Raw genomic sequence first — 23,456 nt, 5'->3', positions numbered from 1 at the left:
CAAGTTCATTGTTAACTAGTACCTAACTATCCTATACCCGCATATGTAAATGAAGTATGTGTTTATTTCTTTTGCTTGGAAAGGGATCAGAGGGTGGCAGTTTGTTTTCCGATGGCTCTTCGAGCCAAAGCCTCCAACTGGTGCCACCCCAGGTCCAGGCTCTTCTCAACGTTTGAACCTGGCAACCTCCCACGGGCCCCAGGGTGGCCTGCTAACGCCTGGCTGTCCTGCTCTACTCCCACCATCATGTCCAGGTAGGAGAATCTGGGAATTTCCATGTAAAGTAGGTCATTACCATCTCAGAGGCTTGTTTCCTGACCCCTGTCCAGGGATGCTTCCTTTGGGCCCTTCCTCCTTGACCCCAGGCCTAAGGAGCTCCTGGAAGGAGGCAGAAGGAACTGAGGAGGAACTAATCTTGGAATCCTTCCCTACGGGGATAAGTGGGATCCCAGGGAGAGGCCGGGCTTCCAATTAACGAAGCTTCCATGCTCCAGGGGACAGAAAAGGGGCTTTGGAGTCGGTCCCCAGGGCCTGGTAACCTTTGGCTGCAGTCTGTCACCTCTCTCTGAGGAACCTCTGTTTCCTCAGTCATAAAAGTAAGGTTACAAAAATTGTAGTATTCCTAGTCCAAATCACGGTCATGAGGATTCGAGGAGATCCACGATGTCTTGTGCTTGGCAAGAAGAACGGGAGCTCAGGCCCCGGGGATTTCCTTCCTACCCTGTCCCCTTTTCACAGGCTTTCCCTACTCTGTCTGAAAAAGAAAACTAGATTGTTATAATACTAGCAACCACAAGAACAAACTCCTTGGGTGGCAGCGCCCTATGCTATTTTACATTTTACCAGCAACTTTGCATTGTCGGTGGCGTTGCCCTCCTTTTAAGCCCAGAAGAGCAGAGGCTCTGAGAGAGGAAGCCTCTCAAGCTTGCCCGCGGTCACCTGCAGAGCCTCGGCTAGCCCGGGAGGCACCTTCTGTAGGAATCAGGAAAGGGTGCTCTTCCACTTGGGTTCAGTCCTGTGGGCGCGGGCCTGGCCGGCGGGGCTGCCCGAGGCTGATCCAGTGTCCCCTCACGCCCTTGCCTGGTCACGGTTTGTCACGGTCATGCAGTGCACAGCCTGCGCACCTCTACCCACAGAGCCTGGTTGAAGGCACAGAAATTCAAACCCAGATCTGTCTCGCATTCAGACTGTCAACGTAAGAAATGTCCTGTCTTGCTGTCACACTTGTAACTATTTCCACCAAAATCTTAACAACACTTGGGGCTAAAAGGTCACTTTTAAACATGCTGATGGGCAATGCTTTTGGGAAACATATTTAAGGGGAGTTACTTTTCCCATTAGCTTCCATCTTCCCTGTAGCTGTGCTGCTAGGGTCAGGGAGGGCGACAAATGAGGTCACCCATCAAAAAAAATAATAAAATAAAATAAAAGAAATAAAATAAAATAATTAAATAAAAATAAAAATATAGGACAAAGACCCATCAGGGATTCCCTGTCTTATCACTGAGGAAACCAGTACAATTAATATTAATATTAACTAGGATTTTATATGCACATATTCCAGGCCAGATGTTCTGCTGCTTGCTTTGCATACAATGCCTCATTTGGTCTGTTAACCCTAACAGCGATGAGGGGTAGGTTTCATTACTGCTCTTTAAAGATGAGGAAATGGAAGCTCACGGAGGTGACATCAGGAGTTGTGGAGAAATGAACTTCCACCTTGACCTGTCTTCCTTGTAAGCACTTTCCCACTATCTTAAGTTTCCTGGAGATTCCGGTGCAGGCAGTTATAGATTCTGGAAATTAAATGTGCAAATACTCTGCTCATTATATTCTAGTGACTAGCAATAAAACTCTTAAAATCACTATCTACGGACAATCAATAGGGAATTGGTCAACAAACTACGATGTAGCCACACAGTGGGGTCTATGTTCCTAAGAAGGAACTAGGGCAATCTTTACATGCATATGGAGGAATCGCAAATATGTTTTATTAAATGGAAAAAGCAAAGTGCAGAAATGTGATAGTGCTCTCTTTTTTTTAATAAAGAAGAAATGTAAATATATATATACATATTATATAAATATATGAGATATATAACAGATAGATATAGATAGGCAGATAGATAGATGATAGATATAGACAGATACAATTTTTCACTAACAATCACTGAAACAAATAACCACAGCAAATACAAATAGTTACCCCCAAAGGGAGCAAGGAAACAGGGTCAAGGGGAAAAGAGTAGAAGCCGGAAGTTTTTGAATATATCTTGTTTTATACATTTTAGCTTCAGAACTACGTAAGATTATTATCTATGTATCTTAAATCATAAAAGACAAAAATAATCTCTACAAATTATATGCAATCTGAAAAAAAAAAAATCTAGCTACATATCAATGTGTTGGCATAACCACACAGAGAAAATAATTATTTTGAGTGGCTTTAAAATGCGGTATTTTGACTTTACATGCTTAGTGAGAAATATTCCAAAGAAAAAAATAACCTGCAAGTAAATCTTAAACTAGGTGCAATAAACACATTGCTAGTTCTAACACTGGTGTTATTTTGAAACTATTAGGCATACACTGCAGGCTACAGCAGACAAGCCATTACAGACTGTCTTTAAGAACTAAGATTACCAGCTAAAAGGCAACCAATCCAGGTACAAAGTCAAAGATGAAATATTCTGCATGTTGAAATTTCAAACAGAAATCACATAAACTTATCATTTGTTTTTCTCTTTTAAAAAATAAACATTTTATAGCTCTGTCCATTGAAAAGGCCTAGAAGTAATTGCAACCCAATGGTAATAAATAGCCTTAATGCCCAGACTCTTGTTTTTAAATATCATTTCCCACTAAAAGGAACAAAAGATTCTTGAAAAACTCCCTTATCCCAAGTCTGGAATTGGTGTGGTACAAGCTGAGCCTGGGAGATCTTGCTGTTGCCAAAAAGCAGGAGAGCTGCCCACGATTAATGGGGTCCTTTCTAAAGGACAAAGAAGCCAATTTAGAGGGGCTCATGCTGGCCTAACATTGAACCAACTGAACATCAAAGTAAGGACTATAATTGATTGATCAAATAAATAAATTTCCTGTAATTCATAGTGTTCTTCACACCAAAACCGAAAAACAAATGAACAAAGCCCATTGGTCACCATTGGCGATGGCTAGGAGACCAGCTCATTATTCTGAAAAATTAACAAAAGAATCAAATATTAGTCAATCCTTCATCATATGAACTGGATATGAGGGTAATCATATTGTTCTTATAAATATTGCAGGTTCTAACGGCAGGAAGAATTACAGAATTAGAAAATTACTATTTTGCAATCAATAGATCCAGACAGCTATCATCAATGAATCCTCAAACCACTAAGAGAAAGGCCGATGGGAAATTTTCTAATTGATGGGTCAGACTTACAGCAGCTGCCCCGCTGTCCCGTAAACCGGACATCCAGTGCTTTCGAAATGATGCCACAGGAATTGCATGGCACAGCTGGTCTGCTTCCGCTGGCACTGCTTGGGCCCACGGGTAGAATTCAAGGGTCTGTGAACTTGTGTGGGGAAAAATACATCTTTATTTTCAGCATCCTCTAGATGCAATTTAGCATTTCCTTCCATTATGAATGGAGGCAATGGCCTATAGGAGCGTAGCACTTCCTGTGACTTTGAAACAATCAAATTCACACATATTTCTATCACATTACAGTTGCTACAAGTATTTTAATTATTTATGTGCAACTCTACTTAGAAATTATTATAGCTATTAAGCTCTCCACTAGATCTTGCCAATAATAAAGGGGCCTATATATCACTCCATTATGAATTTTTTATATTTTGATAACTATATCTTGATATCATTTCTTCCTTGCATAGTCAGTCCCCATGTATTTAATTTTATGCATTTAAAAACATTATTCTGGGAAGGAGGTCTATAGTCTGCATCATTCTACAAGAGGGGTCCACAAAACAAACAAAAATCAAAGTGATGAATCCCTAGGAGAGAGGAACGAGTTTAAAAAAACCACCAAGAGAAAGCCATCAGCCAATCTGCAAAGCCAAACATTCTAAAAAAACAAAGGTGATGTCTTCAAAAAAATAATGGCAACATTAGGAGGTGTAATTCTTACCGATTAAAGAAGACCTAGTACAGCATGCAGACATCTGGGTCGTTATTTAAACGCAGCTACTACAGAAAGATATTGCAAAGCAATAAAGGAAATTTGAATGTGAACTGCTAGACGGGATGATGATCATGTTGAGGTTATGTTAAAAAAATAATTGTCTGTTAGAGATACATGCTGAGGTATTTACAGGAGGAATGATAGGGTATCTGGGATTCCCTTTAACAGGCTCCAGCAACAAAAAACAAATTGGAGGGGAGGGATAGCCCAGGCAAAACTGGGAAACTATTGACAGCAAGTGCCTCAGGGTGATGGGCACACAGGGACGCACTCTACCATTTCCTCTCCGTGTGTGTGCACTTTCCTCGAGAAAACACCGAGAGCAGAGGCTGCCAGGAGAGCCAGGGACTCACTGCAGACAGTTACTGCGGGGAGTGGAACGCAGAGGGATTGTCCACGTCCACGTTCTGTACTGTTTTGAACCTTTCTTCCAAATGCACTTTCACTTGCGTTATGTTTAAAATTTTAAAAATAACAAAAGGCCAATCCTTCCCAATAGACCCTTGGAATGAGCCCCCAGCCCTGGCCAACAACTTGACTGTGGTCTCGTGGGAGACCCCGAAGCAGAGGCTCTCTCGCAAAGCTGTGCTCCGACTCCGGCCTGGCAGAAGCTGCCACATAAGAAATGTGTGTTGTTTCCAACGGAAGCCTTCAGAGGCAATTTGTTATACAGTGATAGGCAAGTGATAAAGGCAGGCAGATATAATTTTATATTATTGCATGAAAATTCTCGCAAGTATAAACCTCTAGACTCAGACACGTTTGGTTAAGATGAATCCGTTTTAATTTTCTCCCCTACATTCGATAAGCAAGAAATGCCTCTCCCTCCTCAGAATTCAGTTGCTAATAAGGCAGGAGGAGAATATTTTGTGGAGAATAGCAATAATAACAATAATCACAACATAACAGTAGTTAACGTTCACAGGCTACTTATTCTTTATGCGGTAGTGCTCTAAATACTTTAGATCTCTAAAGTCATCTAACATTTACAAAATCCCTATGTGGCAGATAGCTGGTATTATACCCAGTTTGCAGAGGCAGAAAGTAAACTTCAGAGAGGCTAAGTCAGTTGTCCAAGGTTAGGTACCTTGTCTTACAAGTCACCAAGCATTGCTTCAGGCTACCTCCTAATCTGTTTTCCAAAAGAATCTTGCAGGTGGGTGGAACTGGGGTTCCAACCCAGGTCAGACTCCAAATCCCTTACCTTTTCTACTATATAATGGTGAACTTAACAAACTTATTTATTATAATAATAATAATAAATACAATTAACATTAATGCATGTTAGGCACCATGCTAAAATGTTCGTGCTTAACATCCAATATCTTACTTTGCTGCCCCAAATCCTTTGATTTAGCTATTGTTCTGCCCACTTTAAAGAGAATGAAAGACAGGCTAAACTAGAGATCTTCACTGTAAATGGCGAAAACGATACTTAGCTCACGGGGTGGTAACTGTGTCCCCCAACAATATATGTTGAAATCCTAATCCCTAGTACATCAGAATGCAACTTTACTTGGAAATAGGGTCACTGTCGATGTAACTAGTTATATAAGGTCATAGTGGAGTTTTAATTAGGTAAGATGAAGGTCATACTCAATCTAATAAGACTGGTGTCCTTATAAGAAGACAGACACACACCAACAGGGAGAAAATGACCACATGAAGACAAGCAAAAATTGGAGTTATGCTACCACAAGCCAAGGAATGCCTGGGGCCACCAGAAGCTAAAAGGGGCAAGGAAGGTAAAAGAGATTTCAGAGAAAGCATGGCCACATCCATACCTTGATTTCAGACTTCCAGCCTCCAGAGCTGTGACAGAATAAATCTCTCTTGTTCTAAGCCACCTGTATGTGACACTTTGTTATGACAGTGCTAAGAAACTGATACAGGTGGTTTCAATCTTAAATGAAAAGCCATTATATTAAAATGCCGAATAGAGTACAGGCGTATCTCGTTTTACTTCACTTCACTTTACTGTTGCTTTGCAAATACTGTGTTTTATTTTAAAGATTTTTCTAAAATTGATTTTTAGACAGAGAGCAAGGGAGAGGGGGAGAGAGAGAGAAACACGAATGTAAGAGCAAAACATCAATCGGCTGCCTCCTGCACGCCCCCTCCTGGGGGTGGAGTCTGCAGCCTGGGCATGTGCTACACAGAACAACACCCAGCCCGCTGAGCCACACTGGCCACGGCTATCCTGCATTCTTTTACAAATTAAAGGTTTGTCGCAACCCTGCATTGAAGCAAGCCTATTGGCACCATCTTTCCAAAAGCATTTCCTTATTGCAGGTCCCTGTGTCCATTTTGGTAATTCTTGCAACATTTCATACTTTTAAATTATTACCTTCGTTATGATGATCTGTGATCAGTGATCTTTGATATTACTATTGTAATAATGACTCCCTGAAAGCTCAGATGATGGTTAGCCTTTTTAGCCCTAAGTATTGTTTAGTTAAGGTATATACGTTGTTTTAGACATAATGCTACTGCACGCTTAATAGACTAATTGAGAAACCAAAAAATTCCTGTGGCTTACTTTTTTGTGATATTTGCCTCACTGCAGGGATCTGGAACGGGACCCACAGCATCTCTGAGGTTTGCCTGTATTTACAGCGCTCCACAAAGAGTACTTAAAAAATGTTTGTGTGTGTGAGGAATGCTGATATTGTACCAGGGTATGCAAAGCCACACACTTAAATGAGTGCAGTTTCCTAGGGTGTTTATTTGACTCTGAGATTTCGTGGTATGGTAATTAATTTAACTGGTAGGTAGTTGAAGCATTAAAAACAAGATAGTCAAACACATATTTTTTAAGAGAAAAGAAGAGTTTTGTTGTTACTATTGTTTAAAAGCATGCTTGAGCTACATCCCCAGACTATCAGGAGCACCACTGGCTCCACTCCATGACTGGGGGAACATCCGTATAAAAATATCAGCAGTCCTGAATTGAGACTTTGGGCTGGTAACTGTGGTTTTCAGCAAACAGGTTGCAAACTCCCAACCTGGTCTGAGAAGAAGGTATAAGTGAGGTCTCAAGGCCGGGAAGAAAATATTTGACAGCAACTCTCCTATCTCCCTGGGACATGGGGCTGGTAGAAGTACCCCAGGCCCTTGTTTAGAGCAGCTCCTTGCCATTCTGGTGAAAATGGCCACATTAAGTCTCCAATGCCTCAGAAACCCGGGGCAAGGGGCAGTCCCTGCTCTTCTCTGATACTGATCAGAACAGCTCATGGGAATGTCTTTGCCTTGGAAGGATGACACTCTGTGGTCATAATGACAGCCTTGGATTGACCCGTAATCCTTGACTTGCTAAGCATTGTCATCTCTTCTCTCTTTTGAGTCTTACCAAGAAACCGTGCTCAACAGAAAGAGAGCCGGTGTTGTAAAATGTGGGTAGTGTTTAGGTGGTGCTTCAGAGCATGTCACAGGCCCGAGTGGCCCCACCGCTTCACACGAGGCACTGTAAGTAAGCTAGTGAATCTTGCTGAACCTCAGCTGCCTCTTTTGTAAGATGGAGCTGCTGCTACCCACTCGAATCATTTGTTGAGGGCATTAATTCTGACTTGTGACCATATGTAGGAAGTACCTGGTATATTGCTGGTGTGCAAAGAATGGCTGGTTCTTACCCAACTGATCCCAGTGAGTGATTCTGCAGCTAGAATAACTCTAGGTCAGACAGGGAATGTGATTTGCCTAAGGTCACATTTCTAAGTCTGACTCACTCACTCAGCAACTCTTATGCGCTGGGCACTGTGCTAATAAGATGTGACAACAAATGGGCATTGTCCTTCAGGGAGCTCCCAGAACACTGGTGAAAATCGTGAGGAATTAAAGTCCAACCCAGTATGTGTTCGGTGAGAAATCGTCAAATTACAGATCCTGCTACTTGCTGAGCATGCAGTGAGCACTTGGGAGTTCCCAAGGGCCCGGAAAGGTGGGAGAAGCAAGCACCCCTGCTCTCCTGGCCCTGCAAGGCTTTGTCTGCACCAGGGCTGTCTGTGTGGATTTTGAGCAAAACCTGCCCCAGGGCCTTTCAGTCTCTGACTGAGCTCCCTCTTTGGCCTACTCCTGGCCTATCTGGTCAAACCCTGGCTGGCTCTGCATTGTAAGCATATCCCTGAAGTCTCAGATAGGCCCAGAGTCCATACCAACTCAGGCACGCAGAGCCCTCAGGCCTGCTCAGGGAAGCCATGAAGTATATCAACCCAACCTCCCATTTCCTTCAATATCTGAAATGCTGGGAGCTGGGGCTTCTGGAACCAGCAGTCCAGAGAGTGTAAGAGCTAATTATAATATATATATATATATATATGTATATACCATATATATATATATTTAGCATTAATTAAATGTAAGCCACTATATATTAATAACCTTAGTCCTTACAGCAAACTTCATTTCAATTTAGAGATACAGAAATGGGCAGAGAGATTAAACAAAGTTAAGAGGGTGGGTTCTCAGGTAGGATTGAGTTCCAATCTGGGCTTTATACTAATGAACACGTGGCTTTGTCATTTAATCACTTGGGCATCAGGTGCTTATCTCATAGGGTCTTTATGAGGATTAAGTGAGCCAAGCTTGTGAAGTGTTTAGCTGCAGCCAGATGCTAAATGCTCAGAGAGTAATTTTGTTACTGTTTTTGTGTCGTTTTATCATTGTGCAGGGTCACACACCTAAGTGGGATTTCAAGTCCCAGCCCATTCTATACCAAACCCCTTCTTGCCCCTAAGCTAAACTATAGGATCGCCTGTAGAAACCAGTCAAGAGCTCCACACGAAGGGGCCACAGGTCCTCCCTAGCCTGTAGGCCAGACCACCTCCCCCTGGCAAGACTCTACCCTTTCCCTGCTACCCCAGAGCTAGGCTTGGGTTTGGGTTCCTGGGTAGCTTCCGTCTGCAGGCACAGGAGCTACAGTGTGCGTTTCCACCTCTACCTCTGCTGAGGGCGCCTCCCAACTGAGCTGGCAAAAGACTCCTCCCAAGGTTCATCAGATAACCTCGTCTCCAGGCTTGATGTGTCATCGGGAGAAACAGGGGCCAGAAGCACTATTTTCTAAGCAAGTCTGGTTCTGTATTTGCCCCGGGGTGGAAGTTGTATTCTTCCCTCGGCCCATTTCTCAGAAGGGAAAGCTGAGGTCCAGAGAGGCCTTCTCGGGTGGCGCCAGGGCTTTGTTAAGGACCACTCCTGGCGGTCACGGTTTAGCGATGGGGTTCAGACACCTATTGGAGTCGGATTTAGCTTCCGACTCTCTGAGCGAACTCAGGCAGGCCCCTCTCGCCTCAGTTTCGTTCTCTCTGCAACAGAGACACAAAGCTCAACTATGCATCGCCAAGATCTACAGTTCTCAGCGCAGAGCTTGCCGCTACACGGCCGCCCCGCTGGGAGCCCTGGGACCTGGCGGACTACAAGCCCCAGCATGCCTCGGGAAGCCGGATCCAGTGACAGACAGGTGGCTCTGCGAATTGGAGCCCGCCCAGGGAGGCGCTGCGGCGCGTGCGCAGAGTGCAGCGGCGGGTGGGCTGGACGTGGTTGACGCGGCGGAGCGGCGGGCGGTCAGGTAGGGGGTGGGAGGGAGGGTCCGGGACCCGCGGCCCCCGCGGGAGTCGCGGGCCGAGGGCGGCGGCGGGTGGGGCTGCGCCGCGCCGTCCCGCGCGCGAATGGCAGGGCGCGGGGACCCGGTCTCAGCGCCCGGCCGGGGTGGGGGTGGGGCTGAGAGGGGGCCGGCTCGGGAGGGGCTCGACGGGACCGAGCCGTCGGCGGACGAGCCGCTCCGGGCGGGAGCGAGGGCTCGGGGAGCTTCGCGCTGCAGCGTGTTGGGAGGTACGCGGAGATGTGGGGGCCCCGAGGAGACGCGGGGTGCAGCATCTGGGAGGTGGGAGGAGACCTGGAAGCCCTGGAGGGGGTCAGGGTGCAGAATTTCGGATATATGAAGGAAATCTGGGAGACCTGATGACATTTGGGGTGCAGAATCTAAGGAGATTTGAAGGAATCTGGGGGCGCTAGGATTCTAGGGCTGCAAGATCTGAGGTCAGAGGGGACAGGGTTAGGGGCTCTCCTCACTGATAAGGAGGAAGCATTTTGGGGTGGGGTCTGGGGAAGATTGAGAGGGCGACTTCTTGAGGGAATCAGTGGGAAGCAGTGTCTTGTTTGCAAGAAGGGACCTGGGAGGGTTTGGTGACAACACGTGATGTGGGGGTGGGCAAGGAGGAAGGTGCACGGTTTGAGGGCGCACCGGCCTGATGGAATGGGGGGATCAGACTGAGGGAGGGCAGAAATCTGAGGTGTGGATGGGGGTGTTAGACTGGGATGCAGGGTTGAAAGCCGCAGAGGTGAAAACAGATTAAAGGACCTATGTCAGGGACCTGGGGTACCTGAGTGAGGAATCGGTGAGGCTGCACTGTGGAGCTCTAAAGACTCTGAATTCGGCTGGAAAGTGGATTTGGGGTGGCGATGTCATCCCTGGGCTACAGAATTAAAGTGCCCTGAATAGATTTGCGAGTCGGGGTTACGGGCTGCTGAAGGAATTTCCCCGACGTCTGCACTGGAAGCAAATTGAGTTCTGGGGACCCGAGGACCTAGAAGTCAGGCATGAAACCCTGAGTGTGTGAAGTTTCGCAGCCTCCAAAGGCTCAGCAGCAAAGTCCAAAATCCTGAAGGAGCCTGACTTCCTCTGTGTGAGGCTGAATCTCCCTCATTCATTAATCAAAGATCCCTTTTCATGAGGCAGCCACGAAACCCCGGCCTGCCCAAAGCGGTAGGATTGGGGAAGAAGAGCGGTCAAAGAGGGCATGTGGCAGGAAACCAGTCAAGGTCATCTCCCTAAGCTTCCTTTGCCTGTCCCTCCAAGCTGAGACGGCACACAGGATGTGAGGCCTCCAGGGAACGAGTGGAACGTGATCTCGGGCCTTATTTTCCTCATCAGTTAAATAAGTAGATTGAATTAATCCTACGTTAGGTCCATAACATCTCCAAGAGGCAGTGGCTCTGTGAATGAAGTGGGAGAGAGACCAGGGGAACGCACGTGTACTGAGCATTTAGTCCTGTGCCAGGTTCTGAAGCGGTGGTTTCTAACTGGGGCCATGTCCCCCAGGGGACATTTGGCAATGTCTAGAGACATTTTTGGTTGTCACATTTGGGGTGTGGGGTACTACTGGCCTCTAGTGGGTAGACACCAGGGATGCAGTTAAACATCCTTCAGTGCACTGGACAGCCCCACAATAAGGAGTTATCTTCCCCAATGTCAGTAGTGCCAAAGTTGAAGAACCCTGCTGTAGAGTGAGGTACCCTGGATTCAGATCCTGGCTCTGTCGCTTCCTGACTTGGTGATCTTGATCCAGACTTGGTTTTCATAATGGCTCTACTAAGTAGGCTCTACTGTATCCAGTTTTACACACAAGGAAACGAAAGCATAGGAAGTGACTTGTCTAAGGTTCCATAGTTAGGAATGGCAGGGCTAGGCTCATACTCAGATCTCTGTAACCCTGCATAATCCCCCTTTCCTTGCTTTGTCCTGGGTGGACCTGCTCAGTCTTATATTCTCAACCGATTCCCCTCTAATGAAAGGATAGCCCAGTGAGTATTGCTGAATATCAAATTGCACCCTGCAGGGATAAATCTGTCTAATTAGGTAGGGAGTAGCCCTGGACTTTGTTCTTGATTTGTTCTTACACCAGGACCAGTGGGTTGATAAGGGAAGGAGCTTTAGGTTAGCAGAGAGGATGGGGTATAGGGACTAGAAGGTGAGGTATGGAGGCCACTGGCTTGAAAGAAAATATCTCAGAGCAGGGATTGAGGCCGAAGACAGTCATAACTGTTGTTCTGAATGATCTCTTTCAGGCTTCTTTCCCCTGGGGCAGAAGAGCAGCGTTAGTTCTATCAGCTCCAGGACTAGCTATAACATTGCTGAATCCAGTTCAGGAACATAGTAGGACTGGATCGGAAGGCAAGAGACTTAGCTGGAATATTCACACACACCCTTAAGGACAGTATGTAAAAGAAATTGACTCAGCCTGGGAATCAGAGGCTTGAAGTCCAAAATCCTTCCTCTGCTGCTAATTTCCTAAGTGATCTTGGACAAGTGCTTGCTCTTATCAGCCACAATCTGTTTTTTAATACGAATCGCTACCACTTACCAGGTTTATTATGTGCATTATCTCTGTTAATCCTGTCAGTGGTCTGGCCAATAATCTAGGTGTTACTCCCCATTTCACAGATGAGAAAAGTATTAAGTTAAATGATTCACCAAGGCTAGGTAGTGAATGGCAAAGCAGAGATGCCAGCCCAGTTCTCCCTGACCCCTAACCTGCATTATACTAGTTTCATTAGAAAGCCTTTTCCAACACTCAAGAACCCACACCCACTTACGTCTGAGAGTGGTTGGTAGTCAAAAGTTTATGAGGCCCTTGAAGTGGATCGTGTCCATGCACAGTGACATGCAGCCTCTGTGACGTTCCCTCCACGATGCTTCTGGTCGAACAATCAGATTTAAAAATCAGTCCTCAGTGCATCTACCAGCCTCTCAGCCACACTACCTAGAGCCTAATCAGCTCAGGAGCTGTGACATCTTTTAAGTCGATGTGTTTTTATGGCTGGGAGTGGACATACCTGGATTTGAACTTCAGTTCTATGACTTATCAGCTTTGAGACCTTGGGTAGATTGCTTTCCTCTGAGCCTTGGTCTCCTTATTTATAAAGAGGAATAACACTTACTTCAAATAGTTATGATAAGAAAAAGAGATATGGATAACAGGTATTATGAGAATAAGAGATGTGTATAACAGGTATTGTGAGAATAAAATATGGATAACAGGTGCTTGGCATTCAGTTCAGTAAATGGTAGTTTCATGAAAGGAAGGAAATGCTGCAAGGGAACTAAATGTTGCTTTGCCGAGTTTCAGTGATCCCAAGCGGCCCCCACCAGGCTCCCCAAACTCCTGTCCCCTCTTGTACCTTTCCCAGGATCAGCTTCCTGAACCTTTCATCAAAATTTTATGATTAAATGAACATGTGTTATATGCAGAGAAAGGAATGGAAAGAAATTGGAGTGGGTCAAGATGAGTGGGGTTCCCCTGGGGAAAAAAAATTGATTTTTTTCCCCCCTTGTCCTATTTTCTTTGAGTCATGCTGGCAGAATTGATGTTACCCAAATGTTTGTGGGAGATGCAAGGGAAGCTTTCTAGGTCCTTCAGCTTTAGAGGAAGGAGGGAGAACAGACAAGCATTCTTCCAGCAAACTTACTGATGTAACCTGTCCTTGATATATGTTAGCTATAGCTTCCTTTCCCACAAGCATTTCCTTCTGGGTTTTAAGTGTCCCAGACTGGTACAGCTTTAAGGTCAATCCTATGTTTCCCTATAAGCCCCTACTTGTTGCATTTATCTTAACTGTTTGCAAGGTGCCTTAAGTGCCCTAAATAAACTTCAGAATCCTCCCCCACACAGGGCAGGGTGTCAAGTGGGCACCTCACTGACTTCCTTACCGACAGTCCCCTAGTCACTCTCAGGGAGTGACCACTGGTGGCCTGGAGATGGTTATGTACTTGATTACCCTTCCATTCCAACAAAGGAGGGATACGTGCAGTTTTGAAAGCCCTTATGAGAGGAAATGTGATAAGCCTTGCAAAACCCAGTCAAACCAGGGCAGTGTGTCAGGAATAGGACAGACCTTTGTGTCCAGTGAAAAGAAATGCATTAGTGCTTTACATGTTTTTAGTTTTTAGGTGAAGAGCTCTGTTTTTGTCTGCTTTTGCTCAAAATTATACCTCCAGTGTTTTCATTGGGCTCAACTCATAGTAGATACTCAGTGAGGATTTATTTATTTGCTGGAAGTTCTCCAGTTTTGCTCATAGCCTAAGACTCCAAGGGGCTGAATATAGGCATCTAGAAAACTACCCCATGGTGGAAATTAAGCACTGGATGGAGATTTGAAACCTAGGTCATCTCTAATCCTTTGGTTCTGAGATCAGGCAAAACAGTCTCCAAGGAAGGCTCAGAATGTTTATTTGCGAAATGTGTGGGTCTCATAGCTTGGGCACAGTCTGCCTGTTGCAAGTGCCTACCCATTTCTTACTGGCTGGGTGGTGGCTACACTGCTGCTACTACTACAAAACTATTATTTACTGCACAGTTAATTGTATACCTTGCTTGGTACTATACTAAGCCCTTTATGCACACAATTTCATTTCCTTTTTGCAGTAACCTTGTAATGAAAACACAGTTTTGAAGCCCCTTTTCTTAGATAAGCTGAGAACTAAAGAGGTTAGGTAACTTGCCCAGTTCTCCACGGTAAGTGGTAGAGCTGGGATTCAAATCTGGAAAGCCGGACTCCTGAGCCCACTGTTCCCAGTTCTGCCATGTGACTAATGCGGTCTTGGTTTCTGGACTCATCTCTGTTACTCTCTGAGATTACTATCGCTACTAACTGTAGCATTCCACATTTAGTCCCTGCAAGAATGAGGTACACAGCTTATTTTCTGAGCGAGAGAAGTTACAGGTTCATTTGCCCAGAAGTTTCAAGAAGGGCTATTTAGTGTCTGCAGTCAGATTCCTTCAAATCTTACCAATCCTTTTCTTAGTCTTTTTATGTCATGAAAGGAAAGATTCTTCATCTTTTCAAAGTACAGTTTGAAAACTGAATACTCTGTTAACACTAGTACTAGTTATGATTGTTAATGCTGTTCCTGATTGCTATTTGTTGTAATTTTAGGAACAGTCTTTCATTGCACACCTGCCTGTTTCCAGGCTAAGCACTTCATATGCATTATCCCTAGTTGTCACACTAGCTTCTTTATAAAATAAGGAAACATGTTAGTGGGGTTGAATAACTTGCTCACTGTCCCACAGTGTGTAAATGTCAGTGATCATTTGATCCCAGCTCTGCCTGACTTCATGGGTGTTGTGTTTGTGTGTGTGTTTGTGTATGTGTGTGGTGGTTTTTTTTCTGCTACTCTGGTCATTTCTGTCATGGACTAGGGGAAGCTGCACGGTGCCAGAAGTGGCTAGATCAGGCTAGGATGTGACTACAAAATTTTCCTGCTTAAGGGGTAGATTCTCATCTGGAGCTGGAGAGCTGGGCCGGCATCACGTGGGGTGTGCAGTATTAGTCATGAGGTCAAAGGGATGTGGCACACTGAGGTGACATGAGGTGAGGGGGTCAGGAGTTAACAGTACAAAGTGAACAAGAAACATGTCCACAGTTTCATGAAGGCAGCCAATATTATAAATAGCATGTTGGGGGTTCATTCAGATTGGTTTCAGATTTTGTAGCTGGCATTAAATGGACAGCTAATTTAAAGACCTGGAATGGTGAGACAATTCCTTTTACCTGTCTGGTCTTTTCAGGGAAACTAAATAATAATGGAGTTTCCACCTGAATCATCCTCAGTATGAACAGTAATGACAACACGTACCCTTCTGGAGGAGAGGAGCCTTATCTGACTATCACGTAGCTCCATTAAGGCTAGGACCCTGAATTCCCAAGTTATAGAAATGGGAGACATGGGTCAGGCTTTTTCCAGGTCTGAGGCTATCTCCATGCCTGATGCTGTAGGAATGGGAGCTCATCTTTCCTTGGCAAAGCATGAACACTATAGGGAAGGAATTCCTAGCTTTGTCTTCTGCCTCAGAGAGCCTAGCAAAGGTGCAGATGGCTGAGATAACTCCGAGGGCAGATGTGCACATAGTAAGTCCATTTTTTAAGGTGGATGGCTTAGCAGGGAGGCAGGCAGGAAGCTTTTTAATTGAAGGAAGTAGTGTGGTATTCCAGAAATGCAGGGGAAGAATTTCTTGGTATTTTTACAAGTTGGCAGGCTTGTTTAATGAGCTGATCTGCAGTGCCAGCTCCGGGAAGCACAGATGTCCCTATGCTTTGTAAGGTAACATGCTCTGGATCCAAACACCAACTGTCGCCCTTAGTCTGTTGTCTCAGATGATGGGAGGACTGGAGCTATTCTCAAAATACAAATTGAGAAGGTTTGCATGGCTCCTGAGTTCAGGTTTCTATCAGTGTTTCTGTACTATTGCCCAGACCCAGGGCCTCCCAGCACTCAGCATGCATAGTTTCAGATGTTTACAGGAGACCTTACAGGTGGGTGATAGGTGGTCATGTGCTATTTTGCTGAGGCATAGGTTTGAGTTGTAACAGGTTACAAAGCTGCCATGTGGGAGTGGGTCACTCAGCTTATAAATCACATGATGGCAACTACATCTCATAACATTATTGTTCCTTCTTCCTTGTGGGGAAATTATATGCTATAAGGCTGCATTTCCCAGGGCACAATCTAGAGAACATTTGTTAAGAAGTGTTATATGACAGCTAAAAAGTATTGCTTCAAGTAATGTTGGATCAGGCAAAGTTAAAAATATCTGTTCTGCAGGGATCTGCAGGGTTCCAGCTGTGTGGCCTTGAACCAGTCTTCCTGAGCCTTAGTTTCCTCCTCTGTATACTAGGATAATAGTACTGGTACCTACTTCAAAGGGCCATGATGGGGATTAAATGAGATTACATGAAGCATTTAGCATGTTATTGAACACGCAGTAGATACTAGATATATACTATTTCCTGTCCAGTGAAAAAGATACAGGTTTCAGGGCGGTGGGAGTGACATGAGATAAATTGTGCGTGTCGGCTGTGATTTGTCAGATGCAATCGAAAGCCAGATATGGGGGAAATCTGTAACATGTATCTCTGCATTGACTCCCCTTCTTTATGCCTGGAAAGAGAGCTGATGGCATTTGCAAAGCTTTCATCCACTTGCCTCACTGTCCTTAAAACCAAGCTAACCCCTCCTCTTCCTCGGTGGTTGAGCATCTGCATGTCATGAAACTGCACAGGTGGCTCGGTAGGATTTGCATTTCAGAAGAGATGAATTTATCCATGCGCCTCACCTTGCTAAATGTACTCATTCTAATTCGGGGTATAAATTGGCAATGGCGTAAGGCTGCAGAGCACCGAGACTCTGGTTCTATTTCACGAGCATATGTGGACTGAGGACGGTGGGAGTACTCATGGCATGTACTGTGTGAAGCCGGGGTGTGCCAGCCTAAAATAAATTGTCCTGGGAAAGCGCTACCATTTTTAAACTCATCTGGGCTCGAGTCTTTGGCTAGCATAGCTCTACCACTTCCCCACCCTCATCTACTCAGTTTATAAACCTTAGTGGCTGTACTTCTGGAATATTGCTCAAATGTGTCTTCTTTCCATGTCCACCGCCTGCTCGCTATGTCAGGCTCCCCAACACTTCTGCCAGTCACTGCACAGCTTCCAAACCAGTTTCTCTGCCCTTTTCCCCACTCCGTTTGAACTTCGCTCATATCAGCTCCAAAACACGCATTGCTTCACTCTGCCCATTAAAATGCCCTTCAAATGGCTCATTTTGGCTGTGAAGACTTCCTATAATCGTGCCCCACTTTCCAAACCAGTTAGTATAAACCCCCTGTATTCTTCCAGAATTTTAACCTAAGGATGAGAGGAAAGAAAACAGATTTACTTCAGACCTTTTTGGTGCTGAGTCTTAGCGTTTTATACACTACACTCATCTCACTTGATGCTGACATTAACCTCGCGAAGGCAGGAGAGAGAAGAAACAGGCCCAGAGAGGCTATGTGTTCTCTATTCTCTTTCAAATTCACTAGCTCTGTCCTTCCCCATGCTTTCTAACCTTAGTTAAGACTGCCCTGTGCCTGGAACACCTTTTCCCCCACCTCCGCATATCTGTGCGTCCTCCCAGGTCCCTGTCAAAGCCATCTCCCCTCAGGAAAGTCCTCTTACCCTTCAGATTAGAGTGAAACCCTCTTAGCTGCCATCAAACTTAGTTTATATCTACTTTCTGCCCTGATTACTACTTACCTTTATTTTTGTCTCCTTTCCTAAATTTTGAATATCTGAAGGACAGAACTTGTATCCTGAAAACCTTAGTATCTAGTACAGTACAGGGTACCTAGTCTTAGATGGGCGCATAGGTGAGTAGTTATGAGGATGCATGAATGGAAAATACATGTGTTTTTCTGATCTAATGTTTTGCTAATCATCATCAATTTCTGTTTCTCTGGGTGATTCCTAGGTCCCCAAACGTAACACGATTAAAAAGCCTCCATGCGGTTGCCCACACAGTTCTCTTTGCTTAATGCTTTTGTCCCTCATTGCCTTGTTTATCTCATGACATATCTCAGGAGCGGCAGTGCTTCTGGGACGCTTTCCCCACAGGTAGAATCTGTTACTGCATCCACTGTGCTCTGGCAAAACTTCCTGTACTTAATTTTTGGATGCCTTTCTCCTAATACAAATCATAAGTCGGAGACAAAATATAAAAATGATCACCAGCATTTATCAAGCCACCACTTGCCAGGTGCTGTACTGAGTGGGTCATATTCATTATGTTATTTAACCCTTCCAAAACCACGTAACGTAGGCACCATTGTTATTTCAGTTTTATAGATGGGTGATGGGGAAACTGAGCTTTGGGAGGCTTAGGTTACTTCCTTCAGGTCACACGCCTAAGTAAGTATCAGAGACTGGATGAGTGATTGTAGCTATTCTCTAAATGTTCCTTGAGTGGGTTAATTTATCGAGGCACTGGAATAATGGGCTCCTTTTTCTCTTTAGCAGAACTTGACCTTGAGGAGCATGACTGGTAAGCTGTTCCGTTCTGGGCTGTGCTAGCAGGACCCTGCAAAGGAAGAGCGATGGCCACGGCAGCAGCGGCAGCTTCTCACTTGAACCTGGATGCCCTCCGGGAGGTGCTGGAATGCCCCATCTGCATGGAGTCCTTCACGGAGGAGCAGCTGCGGCCCAAGCTCCTGCACTGTGGCCACACCATCTGCCGCCAGTGCCTGGAGAAGCTGCTGGCCAGTAGCATCAACGGGGTCCGCTGTCCCTTTTGCAGCAAGATCACCCGCATAACCAGCCTGACGCAGCTGACGGACAACCTGACGGTGCTGAAGATCATCGACACAGCCGGGCTCAGCGAGGCCGTGGGGCTGCTCCTGTGCCGGTCCTGCGGGCGGCGGCTGCCCCGGCAGTTCTGCCGGCCGTGCGGCGTGGTGCTGTGCGAGCCCTGCCGGGAGGCAGACCACAAGCCGCCCGGCCACTGCACGCTCCCGGTGAAAGAGGCGGCCGACGAGCGGCGGCGGGAGTTTGGTGAGAAGTTGGCCCATCTGCGGGAACTGGTGGGGGAGCTGCAGCGGCGGAAGGTCGCCCTGGAAGGTGTGTCCAAGGACCTCCAGGCGAGGTACAAAGCCGTCCTCCAGGAGTACGGGCACGAGGAGCGCAGGGTCCAGGAGGAGCTGGCTCGCTCTCGGAAGTTCTTCACGGGCTCGCTGGCCGAGGCCGAGAAGAGCAACAGCCAAGCCGTGGAGGAGCAGAGCTACCTGCTCAACATCGCCGAGGTGCAGGCGGTGTCCCGCTGCGACTACTTCCTGGCCAAGATCAAGCAGGCAGATGTGGCGCTGCTGGAGGAGACGGCCGACGAGGAGGAGCCCGAGCTCACCGCCAGCCTGCCCCGCGAGCTCACCCTGCAGGACGTGGAGCTCCTCAAGGTCGGCCACGTGGGCCCCCTCCAAATCGGGCAGGTCGTGAAGAAGCCCCGGACAGTCAACATGGAAGATTCCTGGGCCATGGAGGCTGCGGCCTCCGTGGCCTCTGCCTCTGTTACATTTAGAGAGATGGACATGAGCCCGGAGGAGGCGGCTGCCAGCCCCAAGGCTTCGCCTGCTAAGCAGCGGGTTCCCGAGACAGCCACCAGCATCCAGCAGTGTCTCTTTCTCAAGAAGATGGGTGCCAAGGGCAGCACTCCGGGCATGTTCAACCTGCCAGTCAGCCTCTACGTGACCAGTCAGGGCGAGGTGCTGGTTGCTGACCGTGGCAACTACCGCATCCAAGTCTTCACGCGTAAAGGCTTCCTGAAGGAGATCCGCCGCAGCCCCAGTGGCATCGACAGCTTTGTGCTGAGCTTCCTTGGGGCTGATTTGCCCAACCTCACCCCTCTCTCAGTGGCCATGAACTGCCACGGGCTGATTGGTGTGACTGACAGCTACGACAACTCCCTCAAGGTGTACACCTTGGATGGTCACTGTGTGGCGTGTCACCGGAGCCAGCTGAGCAAGCCCTGGGGCATCACAGCCCTTCCCTCTGGCCAGTTCGTGGTGACCGATGTGGAAGGTGGAAAGCTCTGGTGCTTCACCGTTGACCGAGGAGCGGGGGTGGTCAAATACAGCTGCCTCTGCAGTGCCGTGCGCCCCAAGTTTGTCACCTGTGATGCCGACGGCACCGTCTACTTCACCCAGGGCTTGGGCCTCAATTTGGAGAATCGGCAGAATGAGCACCACCTGGAGGGTGGCTTCTCCATCGGCTCTGTGGGCTCGGATGGGCAGCTGGGTCGCCAGATCAGCCACTTCTTCTCAGAGAACGAGGACTTCCGCTGCATCGCGGGCATGTGTGTGGATGCCCGTGGCGACCTCATTGTGGCTGACAGTAGTCGCAAGGAGATTCTCCACTTTCCCAAGGGTGGGGGCTACAGTGTCCTCATTCGAGAGGGGCTTACCTGTCCAGTGGGCATCGCTCTCACTCCTAAGGGACAGCTGCTGGTCTTGGACTGTTGGGATCATTGCATCAAGATTTACAGCTACCACCTGAGAAGATACTCCACCCCTTAGGGAATGAGAAATAGGAGTTTCTTCTGGACTCCAACCAACTTCCCCTCCCTTTTTCCTTGGCTGTCAGCGGTACTGTAGAGTAGACCTGGCCTATGTCTCCATCCCAGCTGGCTAGTCCTAGAAATTTAGAAGCTCTTTCAGTTTTTTTATTTGTGTTATTTCCCCCCTAAATTTAGAGCTTTATCAGATGCATTTCCTCAAACAAGATCCATGAGGGGTCAGCTGAAGTCCAATGAGAACTTAGACACTTCCAAGGCTTCAGTATAGAGCTTCTGCCCTGTGTTTGAAGTTTGCCCTTGTGTTGAATGCACCCTTGTTGATTTTCCTCTCTTGGCTTTGAAGACTCTGGTCTGTTATTTCCCTCTTATTACAGTGTTTCATCTGTGACACCTTCTCTTCAGCTCTGCTGCCCTCAGTGGGGGTGCTCCAGTGGGATCTGCTCTGTCTTTCCGTGACAGTCGAGACATCATATCCTTGTGGCATGCTGTCCCAGGTCTGATCACCTTCACCAGTGCTACAGCTCATTCATTCAGTGCCACTGAGGGAGATACACAGTCCCTTTGGGAAGCAGTTCCTCTGGCCCTGCTCTGGCCCTCTGGGTGTTCTGTTCCATCTCTGATTGGTCTCTAATTGCAGATGTGACAGAATGGATTGACCCTAGTTGGTTGATGTTGAAGACTTTAGTCTGGAAGTTGCTTGCCTTTTAAAGGAGCATACGGATTGGAATTATGCCAAAGCACAGGAAGTTGGGAACAGCAAACATAAATGCTAATATTGTCACAGTAAACACTCTTGGATAGTCCCTAGAGCTCGTACCTTTTCATCCCACCTTTCTCCACGGACCTGTGCTGAGAGTTGTGTGTGGAATTGTACCTTATAACATAGGCCAACTCAACAAAGTGGGAACATGGACGCATCGCATTTCATTAGTGAAACAAAATTGTCGGGTCCTTCTTCTGTATTTTCCTCAAGTGAGTGTATAATACTGTGTTTCGGGGTTTATTTCCACTCTATCAAGCATTAAATAATTGATAACTGTTTCTTCGTCACTGGTGTTCGTCTTTTAATTAAATATGGGATTTGCGAGGCGAGGAAATGTTACATTGTTTTGGTTTCATGCTGGTTTGCTTTCCTGTCTGACACTGCATTGTTTGTGAGCATTAAGGATCTACCCAGGTCAGAATTCACCGAAAATCTCTATTAGGTAAAGACAATCCCAGTTTTATTCCCACATACACGGTTCCTAACCAGCCCATCCTAAACGGAGCCTTCTGTCACCTGCTGTGTCCTTATAATTACAGTTCACAAAAGGAAGGCTCATGCTTTTAAGACCAGAAGTCGGTGAGGGGATTTGAGACTGTCCCTGAGGCTTGGCGTTTACTAAGTTACACATCTTGCTCTTTAGGTGCAGGGCTCATGGCAGGCCAGAGAGCTGTCAGCTTGCTTTCATGGAAACTGTGCCAAGCTGAGCTGCTCAAAATTGTATTTTTGGTGATGGCCTGTATTGTTTGTTTGTTGTTTTGTGGGGTCTTGTTTTTGTTTTTTGTTTATTTGGCTTCTGTTGGAATCCCTGCCAAAGGACAGGAAAGGAGATAAAATGATGTTGGACTAGTTTGTCTTGTGCTTTTCACCTGAAGAAAAGCCCCATGTTCTGATTATGAAATTGCATCCCATTTGCAAAGATTGTGTACTTGAGAGGAAATTGATCCAATTAAAGGTGCATCACAAATGACTCCACTAGTTTCTCTAGCCACTTGATCTGTGCTGGTGGCCGACAGCAGGAGATCTGTCTTTGCTGTCAGTGGGGGACTTGCTGAGGCCATGACAGTGGCTGAGGCCTTCGGCACTTGGTTTTCAGCAGAGAAATGAATATTACGGGCTGGCTTGCTGTAAACTAGGCCCGGGATCCTCTAGCTTTTGGAAGGAAATGCTGTCACTGCTGGCATTCGGCATTTAGGTGTGCCCACCTTCGAACCAGCACTCATGCCTTTGCTCCAGTATGGCAGGTTTCTGCTGGCTCAGAATGGAAACAAGTGTGGTCTCAATGTTTTTCTTTCTTTGATGTGAGTATTTCAGGCTGTGCTTAGTACAATCAACTTTCAATTATCTACCATGTTGACTAAATTGCAGAGTATAACCCCAAGAAACTAACTTCCTCAACAGCAGTTTTTTCTGTTTTTTTAAGCAGCAGTACCCTTATTCAAGTAAAGTCTTAAGTGTAACTCTATATGTAAAATAGATCAGAGAGCAGCTGCTCTGGCGGAAGCAGGTTTGTGGGCCTGGGGAACAGGCTTTGGCAACCCTCGCCTAACCTGTGTGCTACTGCAAAACTGTGAATCTACAGAGCATTTCCTGAAAACCACTGAACTACAGCATTGCTTATTTGCAGTTCCATCTCATTAGCCTTGTGGCCATGGACAAGTCATATAACCTTCCTCTTGTGGAAGATGATGGAAATGATTCCTGCCTCCAACAGGGTGTAAGATGTGAGATCACAGACATGAAAGTTCCAAGTACAGTGCCTGGCATACTCAATGAGTGATAGAAATTACTGTCTTCTTTTATCGAATTGTTCAAAAGAATGGCATGAAGCTGCCTGACCACTCCAAACAAT

At 46.3% G+C, this 23,456-nt stretch overlaps 2 protein-coding genes across 5 annotated transcripts in view; one reads left to right on the top strand and one right to left on the bottom strand.

The window, feature by feature from the left end:
* The window catches only part of ASTN2 (astrotactin 2), a 694,472-nt gene that overhangs the window by 158,614 nt on the left and 512,402 nt on the right, over positions 1-23,456 (bottom strand). The gene's annotated exons all lie outside the window — the stretch shown is intronic.
* On the top strand, positions 9,698-21,882 carry TRIM32 (tripartite motif containing 32). 3 transcript variants are annotated; one of them, XM_087822858.1, is made up of 2 exons: positions 9,698-9,750; positions 18,798-21,882. In XM_087822858.1, the coding sequence occupies exon 2, from the start codon at positions 18,875-18,877 to the stop codon at positions 20,840-20,842; it is 1,968 nt and encodes a 655-aa protein (XP_087678984.1). In that variant the 5' UTR covers positions 9,698-9,750; positions 18,798-18,874; the 3' UTR covers positions 20,843-21,882. The 3 variants fall into 3 exon arrangements, with proteins under 3 accessions (XP_087678984.1, XP_016069243.2, XP_016069240.2); XM_016213757.2 differs by lacking the exon at positions 9,698-9,750 and adding an exon at positions 9,931-10,013; XM_016213754.2 differs by lacking the exon at positions 9,698-9,750 and adding an exon at positions 9,931-10,013 and having other exon boundaries at positions 18,795-21,882.

Source organism: Miniopterus natalensis, chromosome 12, assembly GCF_054644295.1.
Source record: "Miniopterus natalensis isolate mMinNat1 chromosome 12, mMinNat1.hap1, whole genome shotgun sequence".
Classification (NCBI taxonomy): domain Eukaryota; kingdom Metazoa; phylum Chordata; class Mammalia; order Chiroptera; family Miniopteridae; genus Miniopterus; species Miniopterus natalensis.
Note: the sequence above shows the minus strand (reverse complement) of the source record. Positions and strands in the feature narration are given on the sequence as shown.